Below are 16,328 nucleotides of genomic sequence, written 5' to 3'. Positions count from 1 at the left end.
CATACTGCAGCATCAAAGAACTTAGATGCCCGGGATCAGCTAAGTGTAGAGTATCATAAATAAATGAGATTACCTCTATTCCAGCCACTTGTCTTTGTCCTGTGCGTCTCACAGTTTGCAGTATCTGAAAAGTTAAAAGTCAGACTGTTGGTAAAATAGGAGTAAACGGACAGACAACTGACTGAGTTCAAAAGGCATAAAACACAGACATAAAGGTTCTAAAATCCCAATTCTATTGTACCTGGGTATGCTCCAAGGACTGCCAAAGAGAAGCAGCTATCTCTGGAGACTTCCCAAAAGCAGTCAGTGTCTTCAGCAGCTCTGCTTTCAGGACGGGAGGAATACTACATTGTAATAGTCCTAGTATCACAATAACCGGCGTCCACTGGGAATGTTCACAAAGGGCCAGACGGGCACTCTCACTCTGTTCACAAGCAAATAGAAAGAAAATATATAGATATGACATGCAATAACTTTTACATTTAGTTACCATGTGTTTCCACTGTCACCTGGCATCATTGCAGGGGCAAGCATGTGCCCACAGGAGCCAAACTCTAGGTGTAGCAATAACAGCTCTATGAATTACAGCAGGTAGTAGCATGAGAACCCACAGGGACCATGGTGCAGGAATGATGCTGAATTTAAATAGTATACTAGAAGTATCTCTTTAGTAAGGACAGTCAAGCCGAGCTATATATTTACATGACTTCTTATCCTGTACTACTCCAGAGCTGCACTCACTATTCTGCCTGTGGAGTCACTATGTCTACATTACTTATCCTGTACTGATCCTGAGTTACATCCTGTATTATACTCCAGAGCTGCACTCACTATTCTGCTGGTGGAGTCACTGTGTACATACATTACTTATCCTGTACTGATCCTGAGTTACATCCTGTATTATACTCCAGAGCTGCAATCACTATTCTGCCTGTGGAGTCACTATGTATACATTACTTATCCTGTACTGATCCTGAGTTACATCCTGTATTATACTCCAGAGCTGTACTCACTATTCTGCTGGTGGAGTCACAGTGTACATACATGATATTACTTATCCCGTACTGATCCTGAGTTACATCCTGTATTACACCTCAGAGCTGCACTCACTATTCTGCTGGTGGAGTCACTGTGTACATACATTACTTATCCTGTACTGATCCTGAGTTACATCCTGTATTATACTCCAGAGCTGTACTCACTATTCTGCTGGTGGAGTCACAGTGTACATACATGATATTACTTATCCTGTACTGATCCTGAGTTACATCCTGTATTATACTCCAGAGCTGCACTCACTATTCTGCTGGTGGAGTCACTGTGTACATACATTACATTACTTATCCTGTACTGATCCTGAGTTACATCTTGTATTACACCTCAGAGCTGCACTCACTAGCTAGCTGACCACATCATTAGCAGAAGATCAGTTTACTGATAACAGTCATAATACAAGACACTCATACATCATAATCTACCCCAGCCTACCCCATCAATGACTGTGGTGGTGAGCTGCAAGAATGCCACCAGTCCATCCATCTCCCGCTGAGTGATGCCCCTCAATGGAGGGTGACGTTGGTGGACAATGTCAGAACTTGGTACATCTTTCCGTAAGTGTTCATAGTACAGCATTAGTGAGTGGAAGAAGTGGTCCCAGGACACGGGGCTGCCGGCCTGCAAGTTCTCTGCTGGGATTTAACAGCAAAAATTATACGTATATTAAGACTACGAATATACAGCCTAAACTCAGAACTTAGTTTTATTTTTTTGGGAATCAGATCTTTTTTATGCAAAAACGAGATTTTTGTATAACTTACCAGTAAAATCTCTTTCTCGCTCTTTCCTTGGGGGACACAGAAGACCTTGGGTATAGCTCATCTCCCTAGGAGGCGTGACACTAAGTGAAGACTGTTAAGCCCCTCCTCCACAGCTATACCCTCAGCCTGGAGAGAGAGACTGCCAGTTGCGTGTCCAAGTAGTGAGAAAAGGCAAAGTCCAAAAATTGGAACCAACAAGCCAACTACCCAAAGGGTAAAACAAACTCGGAAACAGTCAGAGAAGAACAAAGAATGGGTGGGTGCTGTGTCCCCCAAGGAAAGAGCGAGAAAGAGATTTTACTGGTAAGTTATACAAAAATCTCGTTTTCTCGCCCAGTTTCCTTGGGGGACACAGAAGACCTTGGGACGTTCAAAAGCAGTCCAAAGGGGGAGGGACCACAGCACCAAGGCGAAGCACCCGAAGGCATCAAAAAACCGCCGCCTGCAGACCAGGCGGCCCAAAACAGCATACGCCGAAGCCCGAGTATGCACCCTGTAGAACTCGGTAAGGTGTGCAAGGAAGACCAGTGACCGCCTTGCACAAATGCATGGCCGAAGCCTAATGCCTCCGGCCCAGGAAAAAACCGACAACTCTGGCCAAATGAATGGTGACACCAAAAGCAGAACCCTGCCCTTGGTGCGGCAACCACAACAAGAGCCACTCTGAGAAAGCGGAGGAAAGCCACCCTGGAGGCCGTCAACCCTTTGCGCGGACCTCCTGGAAACACAAGAGACCGAACGTCGACAAGAGTCGGAGATCTCCAAGTAAAAACTGCAAGGCCCAAACAACGTCCAAATCGGTGAAGTGTCCGTTCCCTGGGGTGGGAAGGGGAGGACGACTGCCTCAATGAAATGAAAGACAAACACCACCTTCAGAAGGAAGGAAGAGACGGAATGGAGAACAGCCCTGTCCTGGGGGAAGACAGAAGGCTCGGAACAAGAAGGGCCGCCACTCAGGCACCAGTCAGAGACACGATGGCTACAGAAACCCAACCGTACAGGACAGAAGGAGTAGAGAGGACTTCTGTAACGGCTCCAAGGAAAAATTGGAGCGCCAAGAGCCCAGTATGTGGTTCCCAGGACGGTAACGGAGGGCAGTACAAAGGAACCCAAGAGCCGCTCCATGGAAGAAGTTCCTGACAGGCCCAGAGGGTCGGGGAACGCTGAAAGAGGAAGGACAGGAACGACACTTGATACCTCAAGCAACGGAGTCCCAGCCCCAGGTCCAGGCCGGGCTGGAGAAAGACAGAACCATGGAGAGAGAAAGGCAGAGTGGGGGAACGCCCAGCTTCCCACAGAACCCCAGGTAAAGTCCTAAGTCCTACCACAGATCCTGGACGAAAACTCGGCTAGAAGCGAACACTAGCGAGCTCACTAGAGTCGCCTGGGCAAGCGGGCGAAAACCCAATGATCAGTAACACGGGCAGAACGGTCGGTAGAACGGGTCCCGTCGGCCCCGAACAATGTTGTCCCGTATCCACCCGGAGTGGGGGAGCAGACGGACAGGAACCGAAGGGTCCGCCCAGCAACCGCCCGATGCCAGGACAAGACAGGCTAAAGCCCAAGCCGATGTAGCCACCACAGGAAGACGGACTAAACGGTAGTCCTCCCAAGTTACCGAGAAGGTAAATCCATTGCCTAGAATGGAAAAAACGCAATCTGCACCCAGCGGGAGGACAGAACGCGGTAGACCCGTTAGATAGGTACACAGCTAGTACAGTCAGTGTGGACAAGACACCAGAACCATCCACCTGAACAACCATGCTCTTCCCAGAGGGGAGGGCAGAGAAGGAACATCCTCTGAAGCGTGGCCGGAACAGAAGCCACATCGGAGAGATCCGTACCGAGTGGGAGCCAAACAGAACCGGCAAGAAAAGGCAGTCGAGACAGAGGCCGGGATAACACCCTCCAAAAGAAAGGAGGAGTGGGCATAGAGAAGCCATAGGACAGCTCAAAAGCAGAACCCCGCTACACTGAGACGCCCGGTTCACCGCTTCGCAGAAGGCGAATATCCTGAAGAACTCAAGGTGGATGTCCTCCGGACCTGGGTAAGCGAGCACCCAAGAGAAGTTGGGTGACCTTTCCCAAGAAGAGCGGCCCGAACCTGGTAGAAGGAAATAGTAGTAGGCGAGGGGACCGTAGTCCCGCCAGAGCCAACATAGAATGCGAAGGGCGCTGCAGACAGCACTCTCGACCATGTGACCACTAGCGCAGGGAAACAATGCTGCGGGAAGACGAATGGGTACGTGTCTAGGAACCACGAACACTCCCCGGCGGAAGGGCCAACGAAATGAATGAGCACCGCCCAGCTCTGAGCAGTAGCGAGCAGGTAGAGGCCGTCTACTTATATATAAGGCATTCATTTATTGTTTGTTGGACAACACCTTAGGCTTACACAGGTGGACAGAATGATCTCTTTAGAGAATAGTGCAAGGCTTGCTGCAAACACCGTCTCCCAAGAGAAAAAAATATGTCGCAGGAGGAAAGGAGGGATACGTACGAGTAGCCCCGTAAGCAGTGAGAAGGCCAACCCATCTACGGGACGAGAAGGTATACACGGCCCAAACAACGCACAAAAACGTCCACTCACTGCCAAAATATCACTCAGCGAAGGCCAGCCAGAGTGCTACAGTATCTACGGAAGTGCAAAGTGCAAACTGAAAAGGAGTTATGCACAAGACTAGTATGGTATGCGATGGAACGCAAAACTGACCGCCCCGAAAGGGGGGAAATGTACCTGGCAAATTGCAGTCGGCAAGGGTGCAAAAGCCCGCCCCAAAAAAAGGGGGGAATGCCCAAGGCCGTACCTACGTCAGAGAAGTAGGGCATACCATACTTCGCCCCGAAGGGCGCCATGCACATAGCCACACAGTATCCAGCAGGAATGCAGGAGGTCCACCTAGTGAAAGGGGGACATGCACAGGGCTATCCTAGCATTAAGTGAGTGTGCAACAACTCACCCAACACCGAAACTTCGTGAGAGTGTAACTACTCCCAATGAAGGGGAACATGTGCAAGTCCAATACGGCACATACAAGGACAGCCTTGGATCTCGTGAGCGTGCAAAATTCCTCCCATGGAATGAGGGGTGGTCACGCACAAGGCCAGCACGGTATCCAATGGGAGCGCAAGCGTTCCACCCATGTTAGAGGGCCATGCTCAAGGCCAGCAACGTATCCGGTGAGAGTGTAGTATGCCGCCCAGAAAAGAGGGGGGGGGGTCATGCACACGGTCAGCATCGCATCCAGGGAGAGTGCGATCAGTCGGTGAGAATGTGTGCATGTCACCTGAAGGAGGCGTGCCCATGGCCGGCAGCGAATCCAGTGAGAGTGCGTACACCGCCCACGGAAGAGGGGTCATGCATATGGCCGGCAGCGGATCCAGTGAGAGTGCAAGCACCCCGCCATGTATGGGGTTCATGCACATGGCCAACAACGTACCGGCGAGAGAACATCACCGACCGAGGGAGTGTATGTATGCCGCCACAGGGAAAATCCAATGAGAGTGCATCATACCACCTATGGAAAGTGGTCATGCACATGGCTGGCAGTGAATCCAGTGAGAGTGCCAAATGCCGTCCACGGAAGGGAGTCATGCCTATGGGCGTCAGCGAAATCAGAGAGTGCAGCATTCCGCCTATGGAAGGGGGTCACGCACATGATCGGCAACGAATCCAGTGAGAGTGCAGCGTTCCACCAATGGAAAGGGATCGTGCACATGGCCAGCACCGTATCTGGTGAGAGTGCAGTATTCCGCCTAAGAAAAAAAAAGGGGGTCATGCACAGATCGCAACGAATCTAGTGAGAGTGTAGCGTTCCGCCTATGGAAGGAGGTCGTGCACATGGCCAGCACCGTATCCGGTGAAACTGCAGTAGTCCGCCAATGAAAGGGGGATCATGCACAAGGCCAAACCGTAGCCAGGGAGAGTACAGTATCCCGCCCAGAAGGGGGGTCCCGCACATGGCAGTACCATAACTGAAGAGGGTGACGAATGCTGCCTACAGAAAGGGCCGCATGCACTTGACCAGCGCCGTATCGTGAGAGAGGGCTAGGAGGGTAAAATGACCCTGGCAGCGCCGCAGCCAGGGAGTGCGACATGCCGCCTAGGGAAGGGGGGCATGTACTGACATGAGGCTGCAGCGTCCTGCGCAGCCCACAAGTTATATATATAAAAAAAATTTTTTTTTTTTTTTTTTTTTTTTTTTTTAATATATATATATATATATATATATATATATATATATATATATATATATATATATATCAGAAAGGGGAGCCACCTACAGGAGCACTGGGGGGTTCCATACAGGCCCATCTGAAGCCGGCCTGTACCCAAAGGGTTAAACAGGGATCCGGCCAGGAGGGCGGCGCTGCGATCTCCTGGGGGCAGCCATACAGCCCCCATCTGAAGCCGGCCTGTACCGCGGCGCTGCGATCCCCTGGGGGCACCCATACAGGCCATCTGAAGCCGGCCTGTACCCAAAGGGTTAACAGGGATCCGGCCTGGAGGGCGGCGCTGCGATCCCCTGGGGGCGGGGGAACCTCCCGGCGGGAAGAATTCCCGCCTGGATAAGTTCCAGCCCCCTCCAACAGAGGCCGGAATTTTGCGGCCTAGTAATTGTAGGCCGTGAAGCCGGGGCCTAAATTATTAGCGGCGCCCGGCTGACCGGGGCCGCACAGTATTCCAGTACCGGCCGGGGAACGAAGCGGCGCATGCACATGCCGGCCGCGGGTGCCCACCCCGCGGGCCGGAAGAGCCGGGGACCCGGATAGAGCGCCGGGATCGCGGCCGTAAAGCCTGCGGTGCCCGGCCGACCGGAATGTTCCGACGGTCGGCCTGGGGCTGTTGAAGCATAGCGCTCATATTGCAGGCCGCGGGTGCCCACCCCGCTGCCCAGAAGCGAGGACCCTGCGCTCGGCAGCCATTTTACCCATGGAGCGGGCCCTGGCTTATAACAGCGCACCATGTGGCCAACAGCCACAACCACCTTGCCCTTGGGCCGGTGCCCGTGAGGGCAGAGGAGGGTCAGGAGCAGCAAGGCTCTGGCCCTGAAGCAGTAGCCGGTAAGAGGGAGGGGGACCCTGAGACCGGGTGCCTGTGAGGGTGGGATGCCTGCATAACCCCTCCGTCAGGGGCAGCTAGTTGCGGACCACTGCAGCTCCCCAGGCATTCTTCTTGTAGGGAGAAGGGTGCCAATGACCTATGGAGGCCAGGAGAGAGGGAGCAGAATGTCGCCCTGCGGCAGCCCAGGGGCCAGCCTAGGTCTAGCAGGGACAGAAAGGTCCATAGGCCCAGTATAGGGTCAGGCACGCAGGAGACCGGGGGGGACGGGGACGTTGGGCTGGAGCAGCCAATCTCTCACCATAGACGTCTTCACCCTCGGTCCGTTCCAGCAGGGTCGCCCCTTCAGCTACTGGCACCGTAGTGGCAGGACGCTGGAAGGGGGACTTGACGTGCGGGCGACCCTTGCGCTGGCGGGATGTAGGGGAGCTGGGCTGCCCTGATCCACCTTGCCTTCTGTGGGGGAGGCAGCCGTGCGGGTGACCGGCACTGGCGCAGCTCAACCCCGGGAGAAACAGAGAGGTCTAGTGCGTCTCTGTTGTCCCTGATGATCTGGAACAAAAAGAAAAGAAAAAAGTAAAAATCTAAAATTTAAACAAGGAGAAACCAGCCCTGCAGAGCAGGGAGTGTCTTGCCTCCTTGGACACTAAGCAAAAACTGGCAGTCTCTCTCTCCAGGCTGAGGGTATAGCTGTGGAGGAGGGGCTTAACAGTCTTCACTTAGTGTCACGCCTCCTAGGGAGATGAGCTATACCCAAGGTCTTCTGTGTCCCCCAAGGAAACTGGGCGAGAAACAATGAAATACAACCCCCCTTTCCCTTGCAGGACTGCAACTTAGAGAAGGTCCACAGTAAAGTCACTATTAATGGTTCTCCAATAAAGTTCGGAATTGTAGACTACCACTTGACTTGTGGGATTCTTCTGTGTCCCATACATTCAGACTCATCTCACAGTCCCATGCACACTACTTTAGTAACGCCCTGCCGGATGATGCCGATCCTACAGCTCTCCTCTTACAGCTTTATCATTATAATGGATTTAGTCTCCAGGCATCTTCACCATACAGAATCTTCCCCTAGCACCACCCATCCTATTATACAAAAAGACTAGAAAGTGACATTAGAAATGTTGCAACCACGAGGCCCATATCTTCTCACATTTCATGATATACAAATCTCTCCAATTGTATCAAGGTATGAACTTTCTCTACCAATTCTTGTACTTTTGGAGGATTTGGAGCAATCCAATAACATGCAATTTGTTTTCTTGCCTGATATAATATCCGTATAATAGCTACTCTCTTTTCTGGAATTACAGGCAATGTATAACATAGCCCAATATACATACCAAGGCTGACATATCTATTTTTATACAAAACACTGTGTTCAGTATTTCAGTAACGTCCGTCCAGTATCGTCTCAGTCGTGGACAGTTCCACATAAGGTGGATTAGGTCTGCATTGCGCGTTCCACATCTCGGGCATCGGTCATCCTCCCGATACCCCATTTTTTTCATTACTACTGGAGTTCTATATACTCTATGGAGTGGATATAACAGAGACTATGGGCCTCACTCACTGCCACTTCAGGGAGTCTTGGGCAGTTTAAATTCTTGTTGTAACAGTATATTCCTTAAGAGTACCAGTATCGAATAATTGACAGATACGGCTAAGCCCATGTCTCTCCCATGCTTGTGCATTTGACACTTTATTTAATTCCCTATACATGTGATTAGGCCATATTGGTGTAAACGTTGTATACCAGTGAGATTCCAGCTACATTTCTAGCTTTCCATCACATTTCAGGTATTGTACGTAACAGCTGGTATTGATCCCCTTTTCTATAGAAGGTTCCATCTTCTAGGGCTGACACTAGGCATTTTCCATTAGACCTCCTGCACACTAACGTGTGCGCCCCGTGGTCATGCTGTGGCCCGCAAAATTCGGGCCGCAATGCACGAACACTGTCCGTGGGGCAGCTGCAGCGGATCGCGGACCCATTCACTTTAATGGGTCCGCGATCCGGCCGTTCCGCAAAAAGATAGGACATGTGCCATCTTTTTGCGGAACAGAAGTACGGGGCGAAACCCCCACGGAAGCACTCCTATCACTGTCCTGACGACAAGCGGTGAATATGGTGGAGGGCTGTAAATCCCGATTATAGCACAGGGGGTTGTAAAGAGTTTACCATATAGACAAACGTAACGCCCCTCTTCATCTAACCGTTTTGATATACATTCAAAAACTATATTCCTGTGAATAAGGATACTCACTCCTCTCGCATATGGGGAATAAGTGGCATAAAAACAGTGCCCTGCCAATTGGGGATTAAGTAAGCGAGTCTGATCTGTAGAGGTGTCTCTTGCAGGCTACATATCAGGGGTTGGTACTTTTTCATACTATCCATAATGGCTCTGCTTTTATTAGCTTCCTTTATCCCTCTGACATTCCAGCTCAAAAACCTCACTAAGTTAGCCATACATATCCCATGATATTATAAAAGTATCCTCATACCTCCACAGAGTCGACGACACGCCCAGCGCGTATTCACGAATTGCAGGGTGACCCTCATTTTGATTCCACAGGACCCTTATCCTCATAGTTGCAGTTCCCAAGGTATTAACCCTAAACTTTCCCCGAACAGTGCCTCTTACAAGGCAGTTAAAAGCTGAAAGCGACGGCTTTCCCAGCAGGGCCCCGCTAAAACACCTATCCCTAGGTCTGCGGGAACTGAGAAGACCTGCTGACAAAAATCAGCTAATCCACCAGAAAGAAGGGTGGCGCTCTCAGAACGGATAACAATAAAACTGTATTAACACAGAACAGTAATTATATATTCACTAATATCAGAGCCGTTTGCGTCATAGCTCCCTACACCCCCCCCGGTCGGCCTTTATACGGGGCTGTCACATATTATATTCCCGCTGCATTCTATAATAATGCGCACTTCCTGAATACAATCGAGACAGCATCACTCTCTGCGTTATCTAATATCTGCATACGTTCCGACTCATTGTGTATGACAATGTTACTTGAGCTTGAGTGCGAAAGCTAATTATTAACCCTCCTGATGCCGTTCCTCAAGCAGCTGCCGTTCATGTCGTTCCAACCATCTCATCGCCTCTCCTGAATCTTCAAAAAAGCTGGTGTTTCCCAGACCACTCTTAGTTTTGCTGGGTACATCATGGAATAAGTGACATTCAGCGCCCTCAGGCGTCGCTTTATATCCAGGAATCTTGCTCTTCTTTTCTGCACCTCTAGGGAATAATCAGGAAAGAGCGACACCTTGTGTCCATTGATGGAAAGCTCAGGTAAATCTCTAGCTTTTCTAAGAATATTGTTCCGATCTCTATAATGGAGTATTTTCATGAGCACAGGTCTTGGTGGTACACCTGGTGGTAATGAGCGAGCTGGGACTCTGTGGGACCGTTCAACCCGAAATAATGGGGTTAAAGTCTCCACTCCAAACTTTTCTTTCAGCCAAGCCTCAAAAAATTCTGTGGGGTTTGCCCCCTTCCACCTTTTTCGGGCACCCCTACCAGTTGCACATTATTCCGGCGTAGCCGGTTCTCTAGGTCGTCTTGCTTGGCTGCTACTGAATCTAATCTCAGGCATGTTCTATTGCATCTCTTGAGAGGTTGTATAGCGTCCTCCATATCTCCCACGTCTTCCAGGGCGGTAGTGCGCTCAGCCAGCTTTTTTAAGTCATGTCTGACTATAGTGATGTTTTTATAGCTCCCAAATCTACTGTGAGTGTTCAGCGACTTGTCACATTTAGCTATAGCCCGCATAACATCTTTTCCAAGTCCGATTCCTGGGCCCCTGACTCCATTTCTGCGCCACATGTCTGCAGGGCATCATATCTGTTAGGGCTACATATATTTCCCGCTTCAGCCCCTGCTTCTTCACCCTCTGAGTCTATAGGCCATTATCGTCTGGTGGAGGCGATTGCTTTTTAGGAGTCCCTTTTGTGTTTAATGTTGTAGTTGAGCGAGCATACTTTTCTAGCCTTGCCGCGGCATCTCGCTGTACCTCCACTGTGCGGCCCAGGAGTAGCTGATCCGGCACCATCTTGATTATCCTTGTCCGCTCCTCTCACCTCCTTTTTCTTGGTCATGGCTTAGAGATGACGCTTCTGCCAGACACCAATGTGATACTCGATGAGCCAGGAAAAGGGTAAGTGCTTTCGCAGCGAGAATATTCAAGTTTTAGGATAAACTGCCGGGAATGTGCAGGAGCTCAGCAGACACACGGCCGCTCACATGCCTGGCTAGTCATGTGACCCAGCAGCTAAGAAAAACTGGCAGGAAAAGGGTGCATAACACAGGCAATTAAAGGGTCCTTGACTTTTCACAAAAAAACTTTAGATATTTCATTTGATATAACATATGAAGTTTTGATCAATGGGGGTCTGAGCACTGAGACCCCCACAAATCCCCAGAACGAGGGAAGAGAAGCACATGCAACACAGCATCCCCTCTCTCCTGGCTGTCCCAGATGAACTCTTTCCATCCTCAGCAGGGAGGAGAGAGTGCACGCTTCTCTCCTCTTACTCCGGGGATCTGTAGGGGGTTCGGTCCTAAGAGCCCCACGGATCAAAACTTTTGATGTGTCTTTATTACATATCAAAATTTTTGTGAAAAATTAGTAACCCTTTAAAGGGGTTCTGCACTTTGTTTAAACTGATGATCTATCTTCTGGATAGATCATCAGCATCTGATCGACAGGGGTCCGACATCCGGGACCCCTGCCGATCAGCTGTTTGAGAAGGCACCGGCGCGGCCTTCTGTTTACCGCTGGCCCAGTGACGTCACAACTAGTATCAACTGGCCTGGGCGGGGCTAAGCTCTGTTCACTCAAATGGAGCTTAGCCCCACCCAGGCCAGTGATACTAGTCGTGACGTCACTGGGCCTGCGGTAAACAGTGAGAAGGCCGCGGCACTGTTGGAGCGCCGCTGCCTTCTCAAAATGTCGGACCACCGCCGATCAAATGCTGATGATCTATCCAGAAGATAGATCATCAGTTTAAACAAAGTGCAGAACCCCTTTAAGTATGTTACATCCAAGTATTATTCTCTTCGCTCCCTAGAATCAGTCAACCTAGGTAAGTGAGGCTGCTGTGTTAGACATCAATACTAACCGTGGCTGCTGCCGTTGGCTTTGAGGAAACTGAAGCAGTAATGAGCACATTGAGGACCCGTGGCCAGACCCTGCAGCATCTTCAGGTAAGGAATATACAGAGTGGGGGGCAGCAGGTCACTCATTTGCCTCACAAACTTTGACAGCAAAACCTGAAATATTAGCATAGGGAATAAGCAATAAGAAAAAAAAAACACTTTACACAAGGAAAAAAAAAAAGCAAGTTTTAATTGCCATGAATTCTCAACAGGGCTCCAGACAGTAACTAAAATAGTTGCTATTAATAGAAAATATAATTTGGCTTCCAAATTTTGAACTCATCCAAACCCCTATAATGCCCTCCAAAATGCCAAGCCACCGCAAACAGGTTATAGTTAGTCCGCTCCCCGCCTCGCTACTGATGTCCGCACGGCCACTGCTGCATCTCCCCGTTGTGCGGATCAAAACATCTGGCGACAGGAGGGCTCAAGCCATAGCAGGCCGCGATGGGAACAAGCCTCCCTAGCGTCACCCACGATGCTAGGGAGGGTCGTTCCTGTCGCGGCCTGCTATTGGCAGCGGCGGCCGTGCAGGCATCAGGAGTGACGCGGGTGCGGGGGGCATTATAGGGTTAGATAACTCATTTATAGGGTTCATAACTCAAGTGTTTGGTTTAGCCTACAGTATTGCTGCATAGACATAGAGTTGTTTCAAATAACCTGTCATGATAATGTGTCATATATGTGCATACATAATTGATGGCACCATATTCACCAATATATGATTTGTAAATGGCATTTTTTAAGAATTTCCCCTCTGCAGACTACATCTATAATTCTCAGTTGTCCCTAAACTGGTGGATGGAGAGAAGATCTTCACCATATCCCCCCTTTAGACTGCAGGTCGCTGCAGAAATGCTGTGCTTCTACTGCTTTCAGGGGTGAAATCCTCTCAAAATCCGCCTGTTACATATGTACATTTTTCAGTAGATTCGCAGGGAGATCTGTGGAAGACAAATTCTGCCACATCTGGACGTACCCATGCCCTAATTCCTGAAGGATAGTCCTAGGTTGTTGTCTCTCAAATTCATAAGCAGCACAAAGGGCTCACAGGTCTTCCAGCTCCAATCAAATAATTTGGAACCTCCATTGATCCCAAGAAAGAGTCAACGGGAGATATTCATTTGGATTACTGGTACGTAATGCTTCAATGACTGCAGGGCAAATGTATGACCAGCCCAAGCTAATGATGTCTAAACCCCCTTACAACCCCTGCAACCTGCATACAATCTACAGAACAGGTGTATTTTACCTGGCGTTGAGGAGGCCTTTGGTGAGCAACTCCAAGATAGGAGCCCATCAAGGTGGTGTTCTGAAGAGGTTCGGTTGGACACCAAAATTCAAGTGCTAGCTCAAGATGGAAGGGATCTTTCTTGTAAAGTTCACCAAGCTATTAAAAGCAATATGAAGCCAATGTCAAAAGAGGAGCTAAAGGCCGCTGTAGTACAGAGGGCAACCTCTGTGTCATTAGTCAATGCAATATGGTCATTACGTAGGCAAGACCACCTTACCAACAGCAGAAGGTGCTCTAAATCTCGGCGCAGAGAGGTCGGCGGCTCGTTACCCATCTGCAGGCTCATGTGAATTAAACGGGCATCTTCCTCAGCTCGGTTCCTCAGCTGTTTGACCTAGCCAGAAAGAAAACAGTCACTCCAAGCATTCTGCTCTTCTTTTACCCTCGCCACATCCTATCATCACTGCAGGGAGGTCTTATTTCTCAGAAATACACGCAGGGACATGGCGTAGATCCAGATCGCCATTTGCATGTTCACCGATTAGAGTAGCAGTTGTGTATGCACACATGTAGACACTGATGTGGAAGGTCATTTGGATCCATACCATGTCCCTATGACAACAATGAACTTGACCGACAACACATATCAGACATCTCAGGGGTAAAGCACCAATATCTATACATAAAAATAAGATATTACATTTATTTTAAATATTAATTATTATTTCTTGGAGATTTCCATTCAATGGGGTTGTGAAGGTAAACTTATGAACATATTTAAATTATCCACAGTGCCCCCAATCTTCAGATATCTCCTCTTTTCTTGCTTGTGCTTTACACAGGAAAGCGTTTCTTGCATCGCCATCTGACCAGGGCAGGATAACGGCTCAATTCATAAGCCAGCGCCCAACCAATGACTATGTATTGGTTGTGAGAGGGAGGGCTTATCTATTGAAAAGACCTAGTCGGCCTACCCCCCTCCCCCGCCTTTCATACAGCCACGGTCATGTGCCACAGGAAACACTGTCTTATGTCACGCACAAGCAGGAAAAACACCAGGGTATATCGGAAGATTGGGGCACCATGATGTGTATATACGGATCTCACAGTGACGCATAGCAAAACTTATCCCTCCCACAGAGTTGTATGAGAAATTATGTTTTTCTTTTAAATTGAGGATATTTCTAATTTTTATTTAATGCACTCCGTCCGTCTCATCCACTTTACCCCATATCTTTGGCAGAAAAATGACTTTATAAATATGGCACTCCTTCGTATCACCATAGGGCTCAATGTATTGACAGAGAGCTGGATAAACCTAACCCATCAGCTCCATGTCTCCTTTCCTGTACAGTACATGACAAAACTGGCTGCAACCTGAAGTCACCACTAGAGGGCGCTCAGTCCACTGGAGTTAATACAGTTGAACACTATTAATGGAAGCTGTAACCATCTCTGTACAGTGAGTGGAGGCTGCTGGAAAACAGACTTATGTTGGAACAGCAAATGAACAAGCACAGAAGAGCATCCCTCCAGGCGCAGCATACACAGTGGTGACGTGAGCGAATCACGTCACCACTGCGGCGCGGAAAACGGGATGACTGTTTACCCACCATGCAAATGGAGACCCAGCGTTAGTATCTGGCACACATTGGTATGTCACACAATGAATAGATTAGGACCTATTTGTAATGTTTTTTTCAAATTGGCCAACCCCTTTAACCCACCTTCATGGGCATTCTAGTCAGGAAATCTGTGACCAGTGTGTGAATCCTACGGAAGAAAAATTCTTCTTGGGAGAAGATCTCGGAGGCCACCACAGCATCGGTGAGGAAGAGGAAGGCACTACCCCCAACAGCCATCTCTGCTACGACCTCATCTGCCTCTGTGAACTCTGCTAATGCTGAGAGACAACAGAAGAGCAATATTACCAATAACACCCAGATCCTCACAAATAGTGTATAAAATAAACCTGGAATCAATTCATACCTGTAACTTCAGTCAGCTGAGATATGCCTCGTAGGGCAAGTGCCCAGGCCAGCCGAACTGTGGCTTGCAGACCAGATAACTTCCATGGCTGGGAGTCCTGCAGTCTCTGGTGAATGGCTGCGACATACTGTTTTTCAGTCAGAAGAGGGGTCTGGTGCATTAATTCTGGGATATAGCAAAGGAAATATTTAGCCAATCAAGCATATCTGTTGTCTAAATGATTAGATTCCAAAACTGTGTAATGATTGACTCCCTTCACACAGGTATGGAGCTAATGCTGAAATTTTGAGAGCCTGCAGCCACCACTAGGGGGAGCTAAGTGCATGGAGACAGACCTGCTTCTAATTTAACTCAATGATAAATCTGTCTTCAGTAATCTCCAGACATGAAAAACGTTAGCAGTTGTAAAAGGAAAAGGAGTTTTTGCAAAAAGATGACTTACCATCCCTGTCTTCCGTCCCCAACTCCAAAAAGCCAACATCAAAGCAGTAGAGCAGGGCCATGAAGAGGTACAGGTTAACGCTGTCCAAAGTACCGTCTGCTTCCACAGAGACCTTCTCAAGGTATCCAATCAGAAGGAGTGTATCATCCTTATTCAGTGGCGTCTGACAGGCCCAGGAAAATAGACTTTCTGCAAGTGACTGGCGGCTTTCCTTTATGAGATCTGAGACCTGTCAGGTTATAGCACGAAGGGGTTAATGTCTTGCTGGTCTGCTCTGTTTTTCAGATGGGGAATGGCTGTGAGCGTGGAATTTAAATAAAGAGTGGGGTTTAAAGGGGGTATCCCACTAATAATACTCGTCTCCTATCCACAGGATTAGTGTGTCATCGATGGAGGTCTGACCGATGGAACTCACAGCTATCAGGAGAATGAGGGTCTGCTACTGCCGCCTGAGAGCGCTATACCTGTACCTGTGCACAACCACTTTATTCTCATGTGGCACTTGAGGTCCCTCATTCTTGTGTTTGCTGGGTGGCCTAGCAGACGGACACTCACTGATCAAACACTACTGTATTCTGTGGATACGTGTTTAAGTGGAGCAAACCCTTTT

At 49.0% G+C, this 16,328-nt stretch overlaps 1 protein-coding gene across 3 annotated transcripts in view; it reads right to left on the bottom strand.

Moving 5' to 3' along the window:
- Window positions 1-16,328, bottom strand: part of NUP205 (nucleoporin 205) — a 94,671-nt gene that overhangs the window by 67,968 nt on the left and 10,375 nt on the right. For 2 of the 3 annotated variants that reach the window (XM_040438355.1, XM_040438361.1), the window contains exons 6-14: window positions 15,719-15,947; window positions 15,277-15,441; window positions 15,015-15,190; window positions 13,565-13,681; window positions 13,306-13,443; window positions 12,017-12,167; window positions 1,489-1,688; window positions 242-424; window positions 74-124 (exon numbers count right to left, since the gene is read on the bottom strand). In XM_040438355.1, the coding sequence (XP_040294289.1) occupies window positions 74-124; window positions 242-424; window positions 1,489-1,688; window positions 12,017-12,167; window positions 13,306-13,443; window positions 13,565-13,681; window positions 15,015-15,190; window positions 15,277-15,441; window positions 15,719-15,947 (1,410 nt within the window). The remainder of the gene's footprint in view (window positions 1-73; window positions 125-241; window positions 425-1,488; window positions 1,689-12,016; window positions 12,168-13,305; window positions 13,444-13,564; window positions 13,682-15,014; window positions 15,191-15,276; window positions 15,442-15,718; window positions 15,948-16,328) is intronic. The other variant, XM_040438365.1, reaches the window with a different exon arrangement.

Source organism: Bufo bufo, chromosome 1 (assembly GCF_905171765.1).
Source record: "Bufo bufo chromosome 1, aBufBuf1.1, whole genome shotgun sequence".
Classification (NCBI taxonomy): Eukaryota; Metazoa; Chordata; class Amphibia; order Anura; family Bufonidae; genus Bufo; species Bufo bufo.
This window is presented reverse-complemented; position numbering and strand designations above follow the sequence as displayed.